Source organism: Lemur catta, chromosome 7 (genome assembly GCF_020740605.2).
Source record: "Lemur catta isolate mLemCat1 chromosome 7, mLemCat1.pri, whole genome shotgun sequence".
Lineage (NCBI taxonomy): Eukaryota > Metazoa > Chordata > Mammalia > Primates > Lemuridae > Lemur > Lemur catta.
Window position 1 is genome coordinate 105,621,542 of NC_059134.1, and position 22,346 is coordinate 105,643,887.

Here is a 22,346-nt window from a genome sequence, read left to right on the forward strand (position 1 = left end):
AGGAGGAGTCAGAGTTGCTCAGAGACAGACCAAACACTCATGTTGGCCTGGAGAACAGAAAACATGGAATATTCCAGGATGATATGGCAGGGGCTTGGTGGGGTAAGGGGGGCTGGAGGGGTGGGCAGGAGCCCACTCAGGCAGGATCTTGCAGGCTGTGAATAGATTCAGCTCTAACTCTGCACACAGTGGGAAGCCATCCAAAAACATAAGCAAGGAATTGATATAATCCGACTTGGATTTTTAAAAGGTCACTCTGGCTCCCAGTGCCCAATCTTGGTTTCTAAATACCATTATGCAATAAAAGGAACCAGGCTCCTGGGGCAGGGGTTGGTGGCTGATTCAGGACTGGGGCAAGAGCAAGATAAACCTGGAGCATTCTGTAGTACTAGTACTAGAAAGCAAAGAAATAGTAAAAAAAAAAAAAAAAAAAAAGCATGTCACAGGGACACAGGACCCAACCTGAACTCCCAGCAGCCAATGTTGGAACAATGTGAGCAACAAAGTAAATAGCATAGTATTGGATTATAACTCAAAATATAAAGTATATGTACATGATATAAATAAATGATTTAATAAGTAAACAGGGGAGAAAAGACAAATCTTCCTTACAGAAGAAGTCCAAGTAATATATACAGATGCTCCCCACCCCGGGAGGTAGAGCTCAGTGCCCCCCTCCCTGACTGTGGGCCACACTGACAACCTGCCTGCAATGAATAGAGCATGGACAGAGAATAGTCACTCCATGCCAGATAGACCTGGCAAACGTGACCTTAACCAGGTGATTAAAGTTAACGTCAACAACATCTGCATAGGAAAACCACCTAATGGCGAACTGGGAGAGAATTTGCAACTCACATGACATGCAAAATTTAATTTCCTTGAAAAATAAAGACATCCTACCATTCATTATTAAGAAGAAAATAAGACCAACAACCAAAAATGGGCAAAGAACATAAACAGCATTGAGAAAAAGAGGCTTTTAGATATATTAGCTTGAGCCATATAAGATTGCCAATATTGACTGCTTTTGACTTATATAAATGGCAACTTCATATGATTCAACCTATTAAAAGTTGCTAAACCACCAAAACGGTAAGTGCCAATTACAACTATACTAAGATCTCATTTTCCACCCACAGTTTGGTTAAGAACAAAATGTTTAATAACACCCTGGGGGCTGGGATGGGCTAACAGGCCCCAACATACACAGCTAGTGGAACAGTGTAAACTGCTATGATCTCTGCGGAGGGCAAGTTAGCAGCATCTATTAAAATTATAGATGTACATATCCTCAAAAGCTTTTCTATTTCTAGGAATTTAACCTATGGATAAAATCCCAAAGGTTATTCACTGCAACATTATTTATAAGAGCACAAGACTGGAAATAACCTAACCTAAATGTCCATCACAGGTGACATGACGTTTTAGCTATACAATGAACCACTATTCAGATTTTTTTTTTTAAGTTTAAGGAGTCAGGCAATATTATTCAGAGAAACTGCTCCTGGTATAGCACAAATAAAATGCTAGGGAAAATATAAAAACAACTTTTTTTTAGATAGTCTTTCTCTGTTGCCCAGTCAGCCTACCTCCCTGCAACCTCAAATTCCTGGGCTCCAGGGATCCTCCTGCCTCAGCCTCCTAAGTAGCTGGGACTACAGGTGTGTGCCACCACAGCCAGCTAATTTTTTTCTATTTTTAGTAGAGACAGGGTCTCACTCTTGCTCAGGCTGCTCTCAAACTCCTGAGCTCAAGCGACCCTCCTGTATCAGCTCCCCAGAGTGTCAAGATTAACAGGCATGAGCCACTGCACCAACCCCTTTTATTTTTCAAAGACAGCATCTCTAACCATCTGATAGCACGACCATAGCTCACTGCAGCCTCAAACTCCTGGGCTCAAGCACAGTGATCCTCCTGCCTCAGCCTCCCAAAGTGCTGGGATTACAAGGTGAGCTACCAAGCCCAGCCCCAAAACAACTTCTTGATGAATGGTTAAACTAATAGGACAAGTAAGAGAAGTCATTACTTTTTAAACTTTTTGTTATAAAAAGCTTCAAGCCTACAGAAAGACAACCTAGGTACAATTGCTGATATTTTGCCACATTTTTCCATCTATATGAAAATATAATGTATAATAAGATATAATATAAATATGTGATAAGTATAATATGTCAATAAAGTAAAAACCAGATATTATGACATCTCAACCCTAATTTCTTCTCAGACATTAATACTTTCCTTTTAAGCTACCAATGTTCAGAGTTAAGAGCTGGTATGACGGCCACCTCCAATTGCAGCAAAGAAGGTCAGTCTTTGTTTTATTTTTTTTGTTTGGTCTTTCTTTCTTATGACTCTATAAGTCAATGAATACTTTCCCACGTTATTACTAAGTTGAAGCATGGGGAATTAACATTTTTGTGGGTAAAAAGATCAAACATCAGCATTTTCATATGGTTCAACTTTAATAGTAAAATAAAGAGTGATCTATTGAGTGACAGGTTATTTCCTCAACTGCACAGTGACAATGAAGAAAGATTTGAACATTTTATCTTACCCTTGGAAGTAAGATGGCTCTCCAAAAGACATTCTTTAAAAATGTTTTCTTCCTCTTTGATATCAGGGACTTACTTTATTCAATGAAGGAAATATTAAATATCATAATTGAGATGTTGCAAAATGGTCTAATACATCTTTCAATATATTTGAAAAGCTAACCTGAAAAACAATTAATGTAATTCATCCCATCAACAGGCTAAGAAAGAAAAACCACATTGATTATAGCAATAGATCCAGAAAAATCATTTGACAAAATGTAACACCCATTCATGACACAAACTAGGAGCAGAAGAGAACTTCCTCAACTTGACAAAGAGCATCTACAAAAACCCTACAGCTCACATACTGAACGGCAACAAACTTGAAGCTTTCCTGCTAAGATCAGGAACAAGGCAGGGATGTCCCTTTTCACCATCGCTTTTCAACATTGTACTCGAAGTTCTAGCTAACACAACAAGGCAAGAAAAAGAAATGAAAGGCATATGGCCCGGGAAAGAGGATAGAAAACTGTCTTTGTTTGCAGATGACATAATCATGTACATAGAAAACCCAAGAGAATCAACAAAAACAGCTCCTGGAACTGATTGATTACTACAGCAAGCCTGGAGGATACAAGGTTAACATACAAAAGCCAGTCAGCTTCCTATATGCCAGCGATGAATAAGCAAAATTTGAAATTTAAAACATGTTATAATTTTTGTTAGCACCTCAAAATGGAAATGCTTAGGTATAATAAATCTAACAAAATATGTACAAGAGCTATATGAGGAAAACTACGAAACTCTGATGAAAGACATCAAAGAAGAACTAAATAAATGGAGAGATATTCTATGTTCATGGATTAGAAGACTCAATAGTCTTAAGATGCTACTTCTTCGCAACTTGATCCATAATTCAATGCAACTCAAATCAAAATCCCAGGGAATTATTACATGGATATTGACAAACTGATTCTAAAGTTTAGATGAAGATGCAGAAGACCCAAGATAGCCAACCCAATATTGAAGAAGAACAAAGTCAGAGAACTGACATTATCCAACTTAAAGACTTAATATAAGTACAGTAATCAAGACAGGGCAGTTTTGGTGAAAGAGTAGACAAACAGATCAATACAACAGAATTGAGAACCCAGAAATGGAGCCACATAAATATAGTCCAATGATCTTCAACAAGGGAGCAAAGGAAATACAACAGAGCAAAGACAGTCTTTACAACAGTGCTGGAGCAACTGGACATCCACATGCAAAAAAATGCATCTAGACACAGACCTTAGACCCATCACAAAAATTAGCTCAAAATTGGTCATGTAAAATGCAAAACTACATAAAATTCCTAGAAGATAACATAGGAGATAGCCTAGATGATCTTGAGTATAGCAATAACTTTTTAGATACAGTGCCAAAGTCACAATCTGTGAAAGAAATAGTTGATAGGTGGAATTCATTAAAATTAAAAACACATGCTCTGCAAAAGACACTGTTGAGAGAATGAAGAGGCAAGCCACAGACTGGAAGAAAAATATTAATATTTTCAAAACACATATCTGATAAAGGACTGTTGTCCAAACTATACAAAGGCCTCTTGAAACTCAACAATAAGAAAAGGAACAAGTCAAATTAAAAATGGGCAAAAGTCCTAAACAGACTCCCCAACAAAGAAGATCTACGGATAGCAAGTTAGCATATAAAGATGCCCATCATCATATGTCATTAGGAAACTGCAAATTAAAATAACAAGATAGGCCAGACATCGTGGCTCACGCCTGTAATCCTAGCACTCTGGGAGACCAAGGCAGGAGGATCCTTTGAGGTCAGGAGTTGGAGACCAGCCTGAGCAAGAGCGAGACCCTGTCTCTACTAAAAATATAAAAAATTAGCTGGATGTGGTGGCGCACACCTGTGGTCCCAGCTAATGAGGAGGCTGAAGCAGGAGGATCGCTTGAGCCCAGGAGTTTGAGGTTGCAGTGAGCTATGATGACACCACTGTACTCTAGCAGGGGCGACAAAGCAAGACTCTGTCTCAAAAGAAATTTAGAAATTTGAAATATTTTTTAAAAACGGGTGACTGAGTCTGACAGAGCTGGGAGCCTCCCCAGCCTGCCCTAACCATCCTGGCTGGGGTGCAGGCTCCTTCCACCAAGCCAGCCAAAGCGATCTATTTGTGTGTCCCAGAAGGTGTCAGCACTCTCCTGTCCCTAGTTTGGGACAGGCTGTTCTCTCCCTGACGTGCGCTGGCACAGTGCTCCCCAAACCTCTGTTCTTCACTTTTCTTGAATCTTGTGCCAAACATGTGCGGCACCTGCAGCCCCACATAGTTTATTTTCTTTCAACGATTCATTTTTCATAAATAAATTGATTTTTCCAAAGAAAAATTGATATCACTATCATAAATAGGAAACCAGTATGAGTAGCCATAAAAATAAAATAAGCATAAAAATAAATTTAAGGAAAATGAAAGTTATTGTATTTAGGTAAAACTGTCAGCAGACGCCCTGAGGCCAGTTGAGCGGGGGACGGAAAATTAGAGGCGTTAGAAACGTGTTAGCACCAAATCGAGACTTTCCCCTTGATACACTGCAGGGCTTGAAAGAAGAGCGAAGAGAGGGTAACTCGGTCGGGTTCGCCCTGAGATCAGTCGGTCCCTCGCCGGACCGCGCCGGGACCGCGACACACCAGCGCTGCGGGCAGGACAGGCGCAAGGCTCGCCCCGCAGACTCCACGGCGCCTGGGGCGCGGCACAGGCCACCTGGAAATGGCCGTAACATTTCCCTACTTATGACAAGAGTTTGCGATCTGGAGCCTCTCGCTTCTCCGAAATCCGCGGTATGCCCTGTGAGCGCGGAGAAACCGCACTCGTCGGCAAATTGTGAGAGTGAGTCGGAGCAGATGAATTCGAAACCGCAGTGGTTTATAATCTTTTCAGTTTTTTACAGAAAAGCGGGAGGTGGGAGCATCTTCATATGTGGGACACTCTGTGTGACCTGGGGCCGCTGAAAGTAACCCTGACGTTTTCCCAGCCCTCCCGGGGGACTCAGCCCCAGGACAGCCGGCGCACGCTGGGGTGACCGCGGGCGGGGCGCGGCAGGGGCTCGGGTGACAGCTGGGCAGGGACGCGGCAGGGCGCGGCAGGGGAGCGGGTGACAGCAGGGCAGGGCGCGGCAGGGGCGCCGGCGCCAGGGGGCGCGGGCCGGGCTGCGGGGCGGGCGAAGCTAGGAGCGCCGGGCGCGGGGTGGGGGTGGGGGTGGGGACGGAGTAGCCCCCCGCCCTCCCTCTCCGCCTCCCCCTCCCCCTCCCAGCAGGGGTCCGGCGACGCCTGCGGAGAGGGACGGGGAGGAGGGGGGGCCGGGAGAGGGGCGGCGGCGGTAAGATCCTCCCGGCCGGGCCTCTCCAAACCGCACGCGCGGCGCGGGGAGCTGGCGGGACCCCGAGACCCTCAGGTAGGGCCGAGCCGGATGCTCTACCCGCCAGTCCCTGCCCGCGGCGGTGAAAAGAGAAGGGAGGTGCGATCCTCTGTCCCCGGCCCGGGGCGGAGCCGAGGTCCGAGCCTGCGGAGCCAGCGACCGCCGGAAGCCGCCCGGGGTTCCCTGCGGCTCCTCCCCCTCCACCCGGATTTGGACCCGACCCGCTACCCCAGCGGCCCCCCGGCCTGGGCGCAGCTGCCCGTGCGGCCTCCCAACGCCTCCCCTCCGGGCGCAGCCCCCTGCCGCTGCCATGGCGCGAGGAGACGCCCCGCAGGACAGGTGAGCTGGGGACCGAGTGGGGTGTGTATGGGACCCGAGTGGCCGTGGGCAGCGAGGACCTGCTCCCTGTAGGCGATGCAAGGTTCAAGGAAGACCGGTCGAACTACAGTTCCCATCAGCCGGCTCCCTTTCTGCCCGAGCCGGGGCGATGGGGATTGTAGTCCGCTCTCCGGCGGGCGGCGCGGGAGGCGGGAGGGGCAAGGGGGGCGTCTCGGGGTGACCTTCTGACTGATCCCCACAGCTACCACCTGGTCGGGATCAGCTTCTTTATCCTGGGGCTGGGCACCCTCCTCCCCTGGAACTTCTTCATCACTGCCATCCCGGTGAGACTCGCGGCGGGAGTGACAGCCCCGCGGCCACACCACCGTCCGTCCCTCGTGCCGCCAGGACTGAGGCCAACCGGGCGCTTTCCCGCCGCCTGTGGTTGCCCATGACGCCCGTCTGTCCGCGGCAGCACGGAGCCTCTCCCGTGGCCCGAAAGCCACTGTCAGGAATGCTTCGACCCAGGGGCAAGGCCACCAGCAGGGGGTCTGTGGAACCAACAAAGTAGCTTCCCACCTGCCTCCTCTGTTTGTCTTGTTTCTGAGCCAGTCACTGCAAAAGTGGGTTACCAAAGCCTTTGGTTTTTTTGAAATAGCACGAATTATAAACATTCATTCAACAAACTTTTACTGTGGACCTACAGTGGACCAGGCCCTGGGATGCAGGAGGCTGCATAACAGAGAGCTTTGCCTTCACAGAGCGCTGGTGCTCTCGGGCACAGGCTGAAACGTGGGGTTTCATTCTCTTTGGGACTGGGCTATTCGTATATACTCAGTGCAACAACTTTCTGGATGCCTCTTGAGTGCCTGGCTCTGTGCTGGATCCAGATGAATCAGCCCCTGGTCTGAGAGTAAGGCCAGAGAGCTATTAATAATGTAACATGACCTGGGCCAGCCCAGGCTTGGAGCAGAGTGCTCCGTGTCCCCAGGGGAGGGGGGAATTCCTTCTTCACGGGAGAGAATTGTAAGTTGAGAATAGAGTAGGCTAGGTGTGCGGAGGGTGGCCGGGCAGTGGTCAGGAGGAGGGGGCATTCCTGGAGGAGGTGACAGCCATGCATAGGCAGGGAGGTGAGAGAGGGCCAGCCACTTCGGAAAATGTACTAGAGCCTGGTGTGCCTAGAGCTTAGTGGGACGGAGCAGGAGATGGGGCACAAAGGGGAGGCTGGGATCTATTCCGAAGGGCCCCAAATGCTGTTCCAGAAATGTGGGGCTTTGCCCTGCAGGCAACAGGGAGGCAGGGGTGGGGTGGGGGGTGGGGCTGGTTAAGCAGAAGAGTGACAGGATACATGTCTCAGAAAGAGTGCAGTTGCTCGGCACCTAGGCCAGAGTCTGGCTTACAGTAGGTGCTCAATAAATAGCCATGGAATGGATGAATCTAGAAGCTGCTGCAGGAGTGAGGTGGGGCTGGAACCAGGACACTGGGGAGGAGGGGCTGTCAAAGCCAGAGCAAGGCTCTTGAGCTGGGGGCTCGAAAGGCCTGGGCTCTGTCCCAGGCTTCAGCCATTCAATTCAGTGCACGTTGGTGGAGCCCGACTGTGTGCCGGGTGCGGGGGACAGTGCGAGGATAAGCATCACAAGTGAGGGGGAGGCAGAGGGGGAGGCTGGGGGTCCTGACCCTACCTTACCTCCCTGTCTGGCAGTACTTCCAGGGGCGGCTGGCGGGGCCCTTAAACAGCACAGCCGGGACTCTGAGTGCCAACCACACGGAACCTGAGGACACCTTCAACTTCAACAACTGGGTGACACTGCTGTCCCAGCTGCCCCTGCTGCTCTTCACCCTCCTCAACTCCTTCCTGTACCAGTGGTGAGAGGCAGCCTCATCTGGGCCCAGGAGGACCTCCCATCGCCCCCTTCCCCGCCTCTCCCCGCATCTCTCCCAGCCCACTACCCAGCTGAACCCCCTGCCCCCCTCCCCTGCCCTGCCAGGGCCTGGCTGAGCCACTCCGCCCTCCCGTGCAGCATCCCCGAGCCGGTGCGGGTCCTGGGCAGCCTGCTGGCTGTACTGCTGCTCTTTGCCCTGACGGCGGCGCTGGTCAAGGTGGACGTGAGCCCCAGGCCCTTCTTCGGCATCACCATGGCCTCTGTCTGCCTCATCAACTGTGAGCACCGCCCCAGCCAGCCCACTCAGGGCTTCAGCGCAGCCCAGCACACCCCTGAGGAAGAAACTGAGGCCCAGAGGGAGAGGAAGAGTCACTTGTCCCAGGCCCCAGTGACCTCGGAGCAGGCCTCCTGGCCACCAGCCCCGCAGACCAATGATGAGGATGCATGGGGGGTGTCGCACCACAGTGCTCCGAGTCCCTGGAAACCTCACGCCTGCCCAGCCTAGTGCAGAGGCCCCTGTGCACCCTGCCGACACCTCCTCCAGGGAGCCCCTGAGGCCTGCCCAGCTGAGCAGCAGCCCTGTCCCTGTCCCTCCACAGCCTTCAGTGCAGTCCTGCAGGGCAGCCTCTTTGGGCAGCTGGGCACCATGCCCTCCACCTACAGCACCCTCTTCCTCAGCGGCCAGGGCCTGGCTGGAATCTTCGCTGCCCTTGCCATGCTCATGTCCATGGCCAGTGAGTGGACTTGGGTGGCTGGAGGGCTGGGGTGGCCTCTGAGGTTCGGGGGAGCAGAGAGGACGTGAGAGGGCTGGATGCCTGGTTCTGGGTGTAGACGGAGGAGATGGGGTGATGTGGAAGTGGAGGCTGGGTCTGGGGCCCTGCAGTGAGGGAACAACCGGGGAGGGCTCGGTTAACTTGGGACCGGGCCGGGATTCCTGAGGCCAACTGGCATGTGGCAGCAGGTTGAGGCTGAGAGGGAGATAGGTTTGGGATTCGGGTAGACTTAGGTTTGAATCGTTTCACTGCTCACTGGCCGTGGACCAGGCACATAGCCTCTCTATGCCGTGGTTTCCCCCGCACGTGGCTGTGGCTGTTCCCTGCCCAGATTGTAAGGAGCAGTAAGAGAAAGCTCCCGGCACATAGTAGGTTCTCAGCAAAAATGACACGTAGGGGAAAGGCTGGTCTAGGGCCCTGTACGAGATCCCTGACCTTGTCAGTGAAGGGAGAGGTGGACAAGGCTGAGAAAGCGTCTGGGAAATGCACGATGACAAGTGGGACAGAGTCCGAGGTGCTGTGGGGGACAGTGGCACCAGTCACCTCTCTGCAGCTGAAGTTTCTGCCACAGGTGGTGTGGACGCCCAGACCTCTGCGCTGGCGTACTTCATCGCCCCGTGCGTGGGCATCCTCGTGTCCATTGTGTGCTACCTGAGCCTGCCCCGACTGGTGAGCCTGCCGTCGGGCTCCACGCCCCGCCTCACAGTGTCTCAGTGCAGTCCTGAGTCTGAGGCCCTCAGCGAGGCCAGGGGAGACGGAGGAGACCTGAGCTCAGCCCAGATCCCCAAAGGAGTCTGCCACCGGGGGACCCCGGCCTTTAAGCTAGTGGTGTGGGGGGATCAGGACACCTCAGCCACGCCAGGCAGGCCAGCACTTTCCTGTCCTTCTGCAGAAGTTTGCTCGCTACTACCTGGCCAAGAAACCATCGCAGGCCCAAGCTCAGGAGCTGGAGACCAAAGCCGAGCTCCTCCAGTCTGGTAAGCCCCGAGACCCTGCCAGGAGGTGGGAGACCCAGAGCGAGCTAGAGCCACCTCCCCCGGGCAGCACTTCCCTCTGTTCCCAACTAGAGACCCACCCAGCAGCCTTATGTGAGCAGAGGCAGGAGGTCACAGAGGAAAGTCAGTAGGGTTAAAGTCCTACTGCTCTTTGGGCCTCAATTTCCTCCTCTATAAAATGGGAGGCAGTAGAGCTTCATGCATGCAAGCTCTGGATCTGAGGCACCTGAATTTGCATCCTGGTTTCACAACTTCCCAGCTGTGTGGCCTTGGGCGAGTCACTTAACCACTTAAACCCTCTGAGCCTCACTTTCCCCTGCGTTATCCATCTAAGGTGCTTAGCGCATTGCCGGGCACTCGTGCTGACCAGCAGCTGTGTGTGTGTCCTCTGTTAGGGGGCCGGGGTGGGGGGGAACCACTGGTTTTAACTGCTGGGACTGTCCTCGTCAGGCCTGGCTGTCAGGAAACCTGGGTCACAGGCGTGACCCCACCCTCCTTCTTGCCCCAGATGAGAAGAACGGGATTCCCAGCAGGCCCCAGAAGGTGGCCCTGACTCCGGATCTTGACCCTGTGAAGGAGCCAGGGCTGGAGCCAGAGCTGGAGCCAGACGAGCCCCAGGTGCCAGGGAAACCTTCAGTCTTCGTTGTCTTCCGGAAGGTTTGGCTTGGCTATGGTCCCCGCCACCATCTCTGGGGGAAACGGGGCTTAGTACCCACAGCGTCTACCCCGAGGGCACAGGGCCATGGCCAGTCAAGGGCTCAGCTGGGCCGGGCCCCGGGACTGCGCTGCCTGCTCACACCCCTGCCTCCGGCCCCCAGATCTGGCTGACGGCGCTGTGCCTTGTGTTGGTCTTCACAGTCACCCTGTCTGTCTTCCCCGCCATCACAGCCATGGTGACCAGCTCCACCAGTCCGGGGAAGTGGAGTGAGTGTGGGGGCATGGAAGAGGGCAGGGCAGGGGCACACGGGAGAGGCGAGGGAGGGAAGCTGGGGGCCAGGATGAGCCGCCAGCCCTCTCTCTCCCAGGCCAGTTCTTCAACCCCATCTGCTGCTTCCTTCTCTTCAACGTCATGGACTGGCTGGGGCGGAGCCTGACCTCCTACTTCCTGTGGGTAAGCACAGCTGGCCTGGGTGAGCTGAGGTTTTAGGAAGCAGTTTGGGAACAGAGTGTGCGAGGGCATAAGAGGTGACTTGCCAGTAGTCTGCTGTGTGGTCTGGCAGTGGGCAAGCCAGGACTTGGACTGGAGCCATGTCCAGTTGACTTCTGTGTCCCCAGCATCTAGCCCCAGGTGAGGGACTGGACTTAGGATGGCTTTTTAGCCACAGTGCTATTTCTTTAAATGAAATCTTCCAAAGAGATATAATAAACGAATCAGATCAATGAGGAGCTGCTCTGAGCCAAGTCAGGACGGGACCTGGGTCTCCAGCTTCTAGTCCCACTCAGCAACCTAACCCCGTCTGCTCCAAAGGGTTCTGTGGAACCCCCAGGGGTGCTCTGAGGAACCAAGTCTGAAAACCACAGGTGCTATCTAAACCCCTCCAGTTCTGCCATGGAGAACACACGCCAGAGACTGATTGCAGGGTGGGCTTGGCACAGCCCCTTGTTCTCTAGAGGTCCCAGTGCTCACAGGCTAGGTCAAGTCAGAGGAGGGCAGGAAGTGATCGAGGGGTCCATCTGTGGGTGTCCCAAGGTGTCCCTGGAGCAGAGACCTGGCTCCAGGGACCCTACTCACTCCAGCCTCTGCCACAGCCCAACGAGGACAGCCGGCTGCTGCCCCTGCTGGTCTGCCTGCGCTTCCTGTTCGTGCCGCTCTTCATGCTGTGCCACGTGCCCCAGAGGTCCCGGCTGCCCATCCTCTTCGCACAGGATGCCTACTTCATCACGTTCATGCTGCTCTTTGCCGCGTCCAACGGGTACCTGGTGTCCCTCACCATGTGCCTGGCGCCCAGGTCTGCGGGACGGGTTGGGAGTGAGCTGGGAGTGGGGAGGTGGGCGAGCTCTTGGAGGAGGGACAGCCTGCAGGGAGGGAGGGCAGCTTCTGCTCCTGGCCAGCCCCCCAGCTGTCTGCGGGCCTCTGGCGTCCCCTGTCAGGTGAGGACTTAACTGCTAGGAGAGGACAACTGAACTGGGGAGCTACCTGCCTCGTAAAGTAGCCCGTGCACTGGTTCTGGGGCCGCTCTGTGGGCCTGTTTCCCCATCTGTAAAATAAATGGGTTGGCCTGTCATCCCTTAGGGCCCATCGAGCTCCAAAATTCTCAGTTGAAGGGGAGCTAAGGTTTTGATCAAAAGCAGGGTCACGGCTGTTTCCCAAGGGGCAAAGGAGTCGAGAAGCCGGGAAGAGTAAAGCTGAGAGGGAGGACCAGATTGGGGACATTTTGTCAAGAGGGAAGGCAGTGGAATCTGGAATCACATAGTGTTGGACCCCTGAGAGATGGCCTTGTTGTTTTATAGATCTGGAAACTGAGGCCCAGAAAGCAGGGCCTAGTAATAGTGACACGGGTTGGTCAGAGCCCGGATTGGACGTGCAGAGGGCCCTGGGGCTGGCTCTGGGTTTGGGCCCAGCGTTTTCTAAGAGCTCTTATTCCTGGGTGCTCCAGGCAGGTGCTGCCACACGAGAGGGAGGTGGCCGGCGCCCTCATGACCTTCTTCCTGGCCCTGGGACTCTCCTGCGGAGCCTCTCTCTCCTTCCTCTTCAAGGCACTGCTTTGACGTGGGCCATGGAGGCTCTCCCGGCAGCCCGCTCCCCGGCGCCCCCTCTGGAGCTGAGATCCAGCCCAGGGGAACAGCGAGCCGGCACAGGCCTCTCCTGGGTCGGCCCCCTGGGTCCGAGGTGCCCGGAGGGGCAGGAGCTGCTCTCCATCCTGGCTGGTGACCGCTTGGGGCGCTGCAAGGAAGGCTTCACCGGTGGTCATTCTAACCTCCCAGGAACAGTGCTGACCCACGTCACCTCACTGGAAGGCGGTCGTCAGGGGCACAGGGCCATGGCCCTCCCACCGCCAGGACTGCACTTGCAAATCGTCACCAGGAGCTGAGGCTGCGGGTGGGGCCTTGCTGAGGATGTGCCTGATGTGGCCCCCGCCTCAGGCTCAGGGAGGGTGTGGGGCCCAGGCCAGGGTGGGAGCTCTTCTTCCCTCAGGCCTCAGCGACACAGGGTGCCAAGGAAGTTGAAGGGACGAGGGAGGACAAAGGTGTTGAGAGCTGAGCGTGCAGAGGACTGGGCTCCGGGCCTCAGTGTTTTCATTGCTGACATTGACTACCCACCCCAAGCCCAGCTGGGCCTGGGTCCCAGAGCTGCAGTTGGGCTGCATGTATGCACTGCACTTTACAGTTTGCAAAGCTCTTCCACACCCACCCTCTCACTGAAGCCTGGGTGAGGCCCTTGGAAGGAGCAGGGACTGTGCTTCCCCCGTTGTGCAGGTGAGGAAACCAAGGCCGGGGAAAGGACTGGTGCTGCTCCTGCCTGCAGCCTGCTTCCTCTTCCTCACGGGCTCAGGGCAGGAGCCTGAAGCTCTTACTCCGCCCTTCTGCTCAGCTTGTCCTTCTGGCCCTGCTCCTGAGTCTAATATCAACTCCATTCATCTGTACCATGTGCTCACTGAGTCTGTTTCCAGAGTGCTGTTGGCTCTGTTGGCCTCAGTGAGCTGGCTGGGCTGGAGTGGCGATGATTGTACCCATGTGACAGGTGGGATGACTGAGGCCCTGAGAGGGGCAGCGATTGGTGGGCATCTCTGTGCTTGGCCCTAGTAGCCAGGGGGTGGGGAGGTACAGACTTGCAAGGAGCCCTGTGCCCCTGGGCAGAGCACCTGGCTGGCTGGACAACTATTGCTGTCCCCTCCATCAGCCCCTGGACTCTCACCGGCATCCACTGCCCCCGAGGGCTGCTTCTCCTCAGAAATCTGGCCTCAGAGAGGCTGTGGGCCTGGGCAGGGCTTTGGCAACCCAGCCAATTCTACAGACCGATGGGGGAAAGGCCTGCCTCACCACGTGCCTGTGCTACCCAGCCCAGCCTGGAGAGAAGCCGGGGTTCCCTGCCCACCTGCCTTCCTGCCTTCTGTGAACGTTCACTGAGCACCTGCTATGTCCTAGGTGCTGGGCCAGCACGGGGCAGCTGCCCAGAAGCCAGAGGCTCTTTTGATATCAAAGAGGAAGAGGAGGCCTGCCGGCCTGCATTAGCTCCTAACAAGAGAGTCAGACTGTCCATTAAAGCTTTGAAGCCAGGAAAGATTTCTCCTCTCTAGCTATGAAAGACCCAGATGGCATCTTCTTCCAATATAAGGCTGTTCTGTGTCCATTGAAAATCTGTTGTTAGCCAGGCATGGTGGCTCACACCTGTAGTCCTTATACTTGGAGAGGCCAAGGCAGGAGGATCACTTCAGGCCAGGAGTTTGAGACCAGCCTGGGCAACAGAGTGAGAACTTGTCTTTACGAAAAATAAAATTAGCTGGGTGTGGTGGTGCATACCTGTACTACTAGCTACTTGGGAGGCTGAGGTAAGAGGATTGCTTGAGCCCAGGAGTTGGAGGCTGTGGTGAAGTAGGATTGTGCCATGGCATGCCAGCCTGGGCAGTGGAGAAAGATCCTGTCTCAAAAAAAAAAAAAATCTGTTGTTAGTGTAGCCACCTTCATCAATGATCTTAGCTAGATCTTCTGGGTAACTTGCTTCAGCTTCTCCATCAGCACTTGCTGCTTCACCTTGCTCTTGCATGTTACGAAGATGGCTTCTTTCCTTAGATCTCATGAACCAACCTCTGCTAGCTTCAAACTTTTCTTCTGCAGCTTCCTCACCTATCTGAGCCTTCATAGAACTGAAGAGAGTTAGGACCTTGCTCTGGATTAGGCTTTGGGCTTAAGGGAATGTTGTGGCTGGTTTGATCTTCTGTCCAGACCACTCAAACGTTCTCCATATCAGCAATAAGGATGCTTTGCTCTCTTATCATATGTGTGTTCACTGGAGTAGCACTTGTAATTTCCTTCAGGAATTTTTCCTTTGCTTTCACAACTTGGCTAACTTTTTGGCACAAGAGGCTGAGCTTTTGGCCTATCTTGGTTTTTGACATGCCTTCCTCATTAAGCTTAATCATTTCTAGCTTTTGATTTAAAGTGAGAGATTTGTGACTCCTCCTTTCACTTGAACACTTAGAAGCCACCGGAGGGTTATTATTTGGCCCAATTTCAACATGGCTGTGTCTCAGGGAATAGGGAGGTCTGAAAAGAGGGAAAACGAGAGAACGGCCAGTCCGGGCAGCAGTCAGAACATACACATTTATTGATTTAGTTTGCCGTCTTGTGTGGGTATGGTTCATGGTGCCCCAATTATTAATATAATAGTAACATCAAAGATCACTGATCACAGATCACCGTAACAGATATAATAATAATGAAAAAGTTTGAAATATGGTGAGAATTACCAAAATGTGACACAGAGATGAAGTGAGCACGTGCCGTTGGAAACATGACACCAATTGACCTGCTTCACACAGGGCTGCCACCAACCTTCAGTCTGTATAAAGGGCAGAGTCCTCAAGGCACAGGAAAGCGAAGTGCAATGCAATGAGCTATGCCCACATGCAGAAATAAAAACGACCGTAAGAGAATACTGTGAACAACCGTATGCCAGCAAATTAGATGAAATGGACAAACTCCTGGAAACAAACTGACTCTAGAAGCAACAAGAAATCTGAACATACTTACAACAAGTAATGAGACTAAATCAGTAATTAAAAGCCTCCCAACAAAGAGAAACTCAAGACCAGATGGCTTCACAGGTCAATGTGACCAATCATTTAAAGAAGAATTAACACTAATCCTTCTCAAACTCTTCCAAAAAATAGACAAGAAGGGAACACTTCCTAACTCATTCTATGTGATCTGATGCCAAAGCCAGACAAAGGCATCACAAGAAAACTACAGATCACATCCCTTATGAATACAGATGCAAAAATCCTCAATAAAATGCTAGCAAACAGAACCCAGCAGCATATTAAAAGAATTACACACCACGACAAAGTGGGATTTACTCCAAAAATGCAATGTGGTTCAACATATGAAAATCAATGTAATATACCATATTAATAGCATGAAGGGAAAAATACATGATCATCTCAACATGCAGAAAGCATGTGACAAAGTCCAACATGCTTTCAAGACAAAATCACTGAACAAACAAGGAATAGATGGGAAACTTCCTCAATCTGATAATGGACATTTATGAAAAATCCACCAGTAATATTATACTCAATGGTGAAACACTGAAAGCCTTCTCCCTAAGATTAGGAACAAGACAAGGATGCCTGCTTTCTCCACTTCATCTATTCAACTTTGTGCTGGGAGTTATAGCCAGTGCAATTTGGCAAGAAAAAGAAATAAAAGATATCCAGGTTGGAAAGGAAGAATAAAGCTATCCATGTTCACAGATGTACAATATATACATATGTAGAAAATCCTAAAGAATACACACAAGCACACAGAGACACACAAAACTATTAGAGTTAATGAATTCAGCAATGTTGTAGGGTTCAAGATTAACATGAAAAATTTTAATTGTATTTCTATACATTAGCAATGTACAACCTGAAAAGGAAATTAAGAAAACAACTTCATTTACAATAGGATCCAAAGAATACAATACCTAGGAACAAATTAACACAGGAAGTAAAAAATTTGTGCACTGAAAATTATAAAACACTGCTGATATAAATTAAGGAAGACCTAAATAAATGAAAGGATATTCCGTGTGCATGGATCAGAAGGCGTACATTGTTACGATGGCAATGCTACCCAAAGTGATATACGGATTTAATGCAATCTCTATCAAAATTCCAAGGGCCTTTTTTGCAGAAATGGAAAATCCTATCCTCCAATTTATATGGAATTGCAAGCAACCCTGATTAGCCAAAACAATAATGAAAAAGAACATAGTTGGAGGACTCACACTTCTCAATGTCAAAACGTATCTCAGAGCTACAGTAATCAGGCCAGGGATGGCTCACAGCTGTAATCCTAGCACTCTGGGAGATCGAGGCAGGAGGACCGCCTGAGCTCAGGAGTTTGAGACCAGCCCGAGCAAGAGTGAGACCCTGTCTCTACTATAGCTGGAGTCCTGGTGCCTGTAGTCCCAGCTACTCTGGAGCCTGAGGCAGGAGGATTTGTTGGGTTCAGACAGTAATTCAGTCCTTCCAACACTCAGAGGCAGGGGACTCCTTCCAGTTTAGAGGCGGCTCTGGGGGTTGGGAGCTACCAAAGCCAGGCCACGAAAGCCACATAGCATGGGGTAGCTGGGGAGGGTGACAGTACTCTGGGAGGAGAAGAATGTGACCTCTTTCGAACAGCTATTGGAAGAATTCAGGGTGGGCAAAGCCTTTGGTCTGGGCTGACATATGACAAGGGCTCAGGAAACTATAACCATTGGCCTTCACCTTGGGACAAGTGAAGGGTTAATAATAAACTGTCTTCAGGCCTCAATCAAGCCTTCATCTGACTTGAGGCAGAATCCTATTGAGTCCTGTAGTTGAGAGATACCACTTGTGAATGGCCTAGTCTGGGACCACACCAATTCCATCCTTGAGGGGTGGGCAGTGGTGGTCTAGACAGCAGAAACCAGCCCAGAAAGGGGGATGGGGTAGGATCTGCAGGGCCAGTGAGTCTGGGGTCTGGCTGGAGCTGTGGGAGGGAAGAGAGAGGAGCCCAGGGCCCTGAGTCAAAGAGCAGAGTCTTGTGGTTACTTTTATGTGTCAACTTAGCTAGGCCATAGTACCCAGACATTTGCTCAAACCATTCTAGATGTCAACAGAAATATTTTTTAAATGAGATTGACATTTAAGTCAGTAGACTTTGAGTAAAACAGATTTCCTTCTCTGAAGGAAAAAAACCAAAGTGTTATTTTCTCTCTGCTCTCACACCCAGTAGACAACCTGGCAGTGCCCTACCGTTTGGTCTGTAGTAAGGGCACCAGCAGATCCCTTGTTAGTGGTTATTAATACTGGTCTTTGAGTCTCTGGCCCCTGTGTCACGCCAGCCCCTCCCTCCAGCCAGGCACCTCTGCCCACAGTAGCAGGCTTTTGGCCACCTTCTTGGCCTTCCATGTGGCTTTCCTTGATCTTCATACCTCACCAAGGCCTGGTCATCACTTTACAGTGTCCCTGTAGACCAGGGGCCCAGGGGGCACTTCATAAGCATCTTATCTATTCATTCAACAAACATGCATTGATGCCGGCCATGTGTCATTGTGCGTGTGGGCTGGGGGGACTGCGGGCAGTGACTGGGTGAATCTTACCATCGAGGTGGTAAATGGGTATCTGGGTATTGTGTGAGCGCGGCAGATGAAACCAAGTGCTCAGAGGGTGGGAGTGGCTAGGCAGGGGGCAGGGTTGGGACTCTGGCAAACAGAAGACTCTTTGCAAAGGGGGAGCCACTCTGATGCTCTGGCCAATTGTCACCTTGTGGGAATACAGGCCTGGCATTGCCAGATCTGCCAGAATTTAAAACAGAAACTGGAAATGTGGATTTCACATGAAATCTCCGGATTCACCAAAGTTAACTACTAATGTATTTAAATCGTTATTTTTAAACACTGAGCAGGTCAGAGAAAACCCACATGGTGGCAAATGTGGCTTCTGAGCCTCCAGTTTGCAAGGCCTGTGCTCAAGGAATCTGCACTTGCCTTTCTCCTCTCTCTGGCAAAGGTCACCAGTGAAAACCTTCAGGGCCCCATCCCTGGTGCCTAACACAGCCCCTGGCAGGGAGCAGGTGCTCAACAGGTGCTATTGCACTGGCTGCCAAATAAAGGTTTTCTGGTCACTGTCCAACTCACCGACCTCGGCACCCTACTGCCTGTGGGAAACTGGGCAAACACCTTATCCTGGCATCGGAGGCCCTCCCAGTCTGTCCCAAGGTACCTTCCCAAGGCTCAGAGCACTGTGCCCTATGGGGGCCTCCCTGACTCAGCTGGAAAGGTCGAGTACTTATTACATATGCAGTAACTGATTTAGCAGCCTCTCCTCCATGGATAAACAAACACTGAGTGCCTTCTGTGTATGGTGGCTGGCGTTGGAATGTTGGAGGTTTATCTGCGTAAGGGTGTGTGTGCGTTGGGGAGGACGCATGTGGATACAAGGGCTTCGCCCTGGGAGAAGAGCTGGGGGCTGGGGGGCATTATCAGTCGGCTGAACAGAGTGATAATTTACATGATCAAACTCCCCCCACGTTCCACCGCTTCAGACGGGGAGGCGGACGCCTCCAATGGGGGCTTCTCTAATTCCTGCAGAAAGCATATTGGCCCCAACTTGGCACTGGCTAGAATCGCGGTTCCAGTCTTTCAGGTGTCACTGACCCCGGGGCCCTCTTTCCAGGGAGAAAGAAAAGTAGACCTTGGGCCTCTGCCCAGAGGTTCAGATACCTGGAGGACGAGCAGGCGCGACACGCAGGTTGGACAGACAGGAGAAAGCGCGCCCCGACTTGGATCGAATTCCATTTGCACCCTCCATTCAGTTTTCTTCAGCTTGCTGCTCCAGACAAGCAGGATGCGGAAAATTAAAACTTTCCTCCCTGTAAAACAGGGCCGACGAGGATGGGATTCGAACCCACGCGTGCAAAGCACAATGGATTAGCAGTCCATCGCCTTAACCACTCGGCCACCTCGTCCCACGTTCGGCAGCTCTTTCCACATTCCCCTATCTCTCATCCCCCGCGCACCTTCCGGGCCCCCCCACCCGATCCCAACGCCGACCTCGCAGGACTCAGTGGCGGGAGGACGGCGGGGAGACAGCTGCTTTTTGATTTCCTTTCGGCCCGCCTCAGCCGGAACCCGCCCCACCCTGCGCCGAGCTGCCGCCGAGCCCTGCCACGGTTTCCCCGCCCCGAATCGGGGCGCGCGCCGGGCTTCGGGATGCGCGTGTCCAGGGGTCGCGCGCTGACCGGGAGGGAGGGGCGGCGTCCGCGGAGCGCGGCGGGCGGCGGGCAGTAGCTCCGCCCCTCGCGCGGCGGGGGGCGGGGGTGGGCGGGGCTGCGCGAGCTCGGCTCGCCTCGGCTGGTGTCGGCTACGCTCGGCAGGCTGCGGTAAATCCGGGCTTGCGGCCGCTGGCGGAGGCTGTGGCCGGGTGGTCCCTGCCGCGCGCCCCGAGCCCCGAGAGCCATGCAGATGTCCTACGCCATCCGGTGCGCCTTCTACCAGCTGCTGCTGGCCGCGCTCATGCTGGTGGCGATGCTGCAGCTGCTCTACCTGTCGCTGCTGTCCGGACTGCACGGGCAGGAGGAGCAAGACCAGTATTTTGAGTTCTTCCCCCCGTCCCCACGGTCCGTGGACCAGGTCAAAGCGCAGCTCCGCGCGGCGCTGGCCTCCGGAGGCGTCCTGGACGCCAGCGGCGATTACCGCGTCTACAAGGGCCTACTGAAGACCACCATGGACCCCAACGATGTGATCCTGGCCACGCACGCCAGCGTGGACAACCTGCTGCATCTGTCGGGCCTGCTAGAGCGCTGGGAGGGCCCGCTGTCCGTGTCGGTGTTCGCGGCCACCAAGGAGGAGGCGCAGCTGGCCACGGTGCTGGCCTACGCGCTGAGCAGCCACTGCCCCGACATGCGCGCCAGGGTCGCCATGCATCTCGTGTGCCCCTCGCGTTATGAGGCCGCCGTGCCTGACCCCCGGGAGCCGGGGGAGTTTGCTCTGCTGAGGTCCTGCCAGGAGGTTTTTGACAAGCTAGCCAAGGTGGCCCAGCCCGGGATCAATTATGCGCTGGGCACCAATGTCTCCTACCCCAATAACTTGCTGAGGAATCTGGCTCGTGAGGGGGCCAACTATGCCCTGGTAATCGACGTGGACATGGTACCCAGCGAGGGGCTGTGGAGAGGCCTGCGGGAAATGCTGGATCAGAGCAACCAGTGGGGGGGAACGGCGCTGGTGGTGCCTGCCTTCGAGATCCGCCGAGCCCGCCGCATGCCCATGAGCAAGACGGAGCTGCTGCAGCTCTACCAGGTGGGCGAGGTGCGGCCCTTCTATTATGGACTGTGCACGCCCTGCCAGGCACCCACCAACTATTCCCGCTGGGTCAACCTGCCAGAAGAAAGCTTGCTGAGGCCTGCCTACGTGGTGCCTTGGCAGGACCCCTGGGAGCCATTCTACGTGGCTGGAGGCAAGGTGCCCACCTTTGACGAGCGCTTCCGGCAGTACGGCTTCAATCGAATCAGCCAGGTGCCTATAAGGGAGAGGGCAGGGGAAATGGGGAAGGAGAGGTGGTGGGGTCAGGGAGCTATGAGGAGCAGCCCCAGATGGAAAGGAGGCAGTGAAGCAGAAGGGATCATAGTTCAGGAGGTGGTTGGATGGCGTCGAAGATCCAGGACGCCTCCAGAGGGGTGAGGGAGCTGGAGTGTGGCTTTAGGAAAGTCAGTTTCGGCCCTGTGAATGTCATCAAACTTTGCTGACCTGTCTTTCCCCCTACAGGCCTGTGAGCTGCATGTGGCAGGGTTTGATTTCGAGGTGCTGAACGAAGGTTTCCTGGTTCATAAAGGCTTCAAAGAAGCCTTGAAGTTCCATCCCCAAAAGGAGGCTGAAAATCAGCACAATAAGATCCTTTACCGCCAGTTCAAACAGGAGTTGAAGGCCAAGTACCCCAACTCTCCCCGACGCTGCTGAGCTATTCCCTCCCCTAGTCTGAGAAGTCTCAGCCTCCTGGCTCCTCAGGCCGCCCCTCAAACCTGACTGGGGTAAGAAATGTCACTCCACTTTACAGAGGTAGCTGTGGTGTTGAAACACTGGACTTGAATATGGGGTGCTGGGATCAAGTCCTAGCTTTACCACTAACTAGCTGTGTGGCCTTGAGCAAATCCGGTTACCTCTCTGAGCCTCGGTTGCCGTCTGTAAAAAGGGAGGTGAGAATACCTACCTCACGGAACTGTTGGGAGGCTCAGATGAGATGCTGTATGTGAAAACATTCTGTAAGCTTCGTACAAATGTGAACTATTAATATCACAGTATTATTATTGTTATTAACAATCTTATGTGGGTGGGTAGGGGTTGTAGGAGAGCAAAATGTATGAATGGGATGGAGGTGAGAAGTCTGAGTACTTAATGAAATGGGCTTTTTGTAAAGAAATCCGATGAAGGCATAGAATTTAGTTCTTAGCTCTTGGGCAGAAGCCTAAACTTCCTGGTTCTCTCAAGCCTCCGCCCTCGGGGGCCGGGGAGGCGGGAAGGGTCTGTAGGCTCTGTGGGCCTGAGAGCTGTACCTTCGCACAGGCGGGGCTGGGTATTGCCCACCGATGACGATATGTAAATAAATGAGTGTTCACACCCACAGCTGGCTCCGTTACTCTCCTGAGCTGGGGGTGGGGAGGACGGGGGGAGGTGGCCGCGGACTGAGGGGCGCAGGCTGCAAAGCAAGGAAAAAGCTACTCGGGCCTTCTTCGCAGACAGAAGGCCTGTGTG

General features: G+C 52.7%; 2 protein-coding genes and 1 non-coding gene across 5 annotated transcripts; 2 read left to right on the forward strand and 1 right to left on the reverse strand.

The window, feature by feature from the left end:
* Positions 1–5,882: 5,882 nt before the first annotated feature.
* On the forward strand, positions 5,883–13,512 carry SLC29A2 (solute carrier family 29 member 2). 3 transcript variants are annotated; one of them, XM_045556833.1, is made up of 12 exons: positions 5,883–6,298; positions 6,540–6,621; positions 7,980–8,143; positions 8,299–8,438; positions 8,760–8,894; positions 9,505–9,602; positions 9,826–9,910; positions 10,437–10,546; positions 10,747–10,852; positions 10,954–11,039; positions 11,678–11,877; positions 12,526–13,512. In XM_045556833.1, exons 1-12 carry the CDS (start codon positions 6,270–6,272, stop codon positions 12,635–12,637), a joined length of 1,347 nt encoding a protein of 448 aa, XP_045412789.1. In that variant the 5' UTR covers positions 5,883–6,269; the 3' UTR covers positions 12,638–13,512. The 3 variants fall into 3 exon arrangements, with proteins under 3 accessions (XP_045412789.1, XP_045412790.1, XP_045412788.1); XM_045556832.1 differs by having other exon boundaries at positions 5,884–6,298; positions 10,437–10,585; XM_045556834.1 differs by lacking the exon at positions 8,760–8,894 and having other exon boundaries at positions 10,437–10,585.
* A 5,973-nt stretch (positions 13,513–19,485) lies between these two features.
* Positions 19,486–19,567, reverse strand: TRNAS-GCU. The gene has a single exon. It is a non-coding gene; the product is annotated as a tRNA-Ser (tRNA).
* A 341-nt stretch (positions 19,568–19,908) lies between these two features.
* Positions 19,909–22,215, forward strand: B4GAT1 (beta-1,4-glucuronyltransferase 1). The gene is made up of 2 exons (XM_045558408.1): positions 19,909–21,113; positions 21,363–22,215. The coding sequence occupies exons 1-2, from the start codon at positions 20,058–20,060 to the stop codon at positions 21,552–21,554; spliced, it is 1,248 nt and encodes a 415-aa protein (XP_045414364.1). The 5' UTR covers positions 19,909–20,057; the 3' UTR covers positions 21,555–22,215.
* The last annotated feature ends 131 nt before the right edge of the window (positions 22,216–22,346 follow it).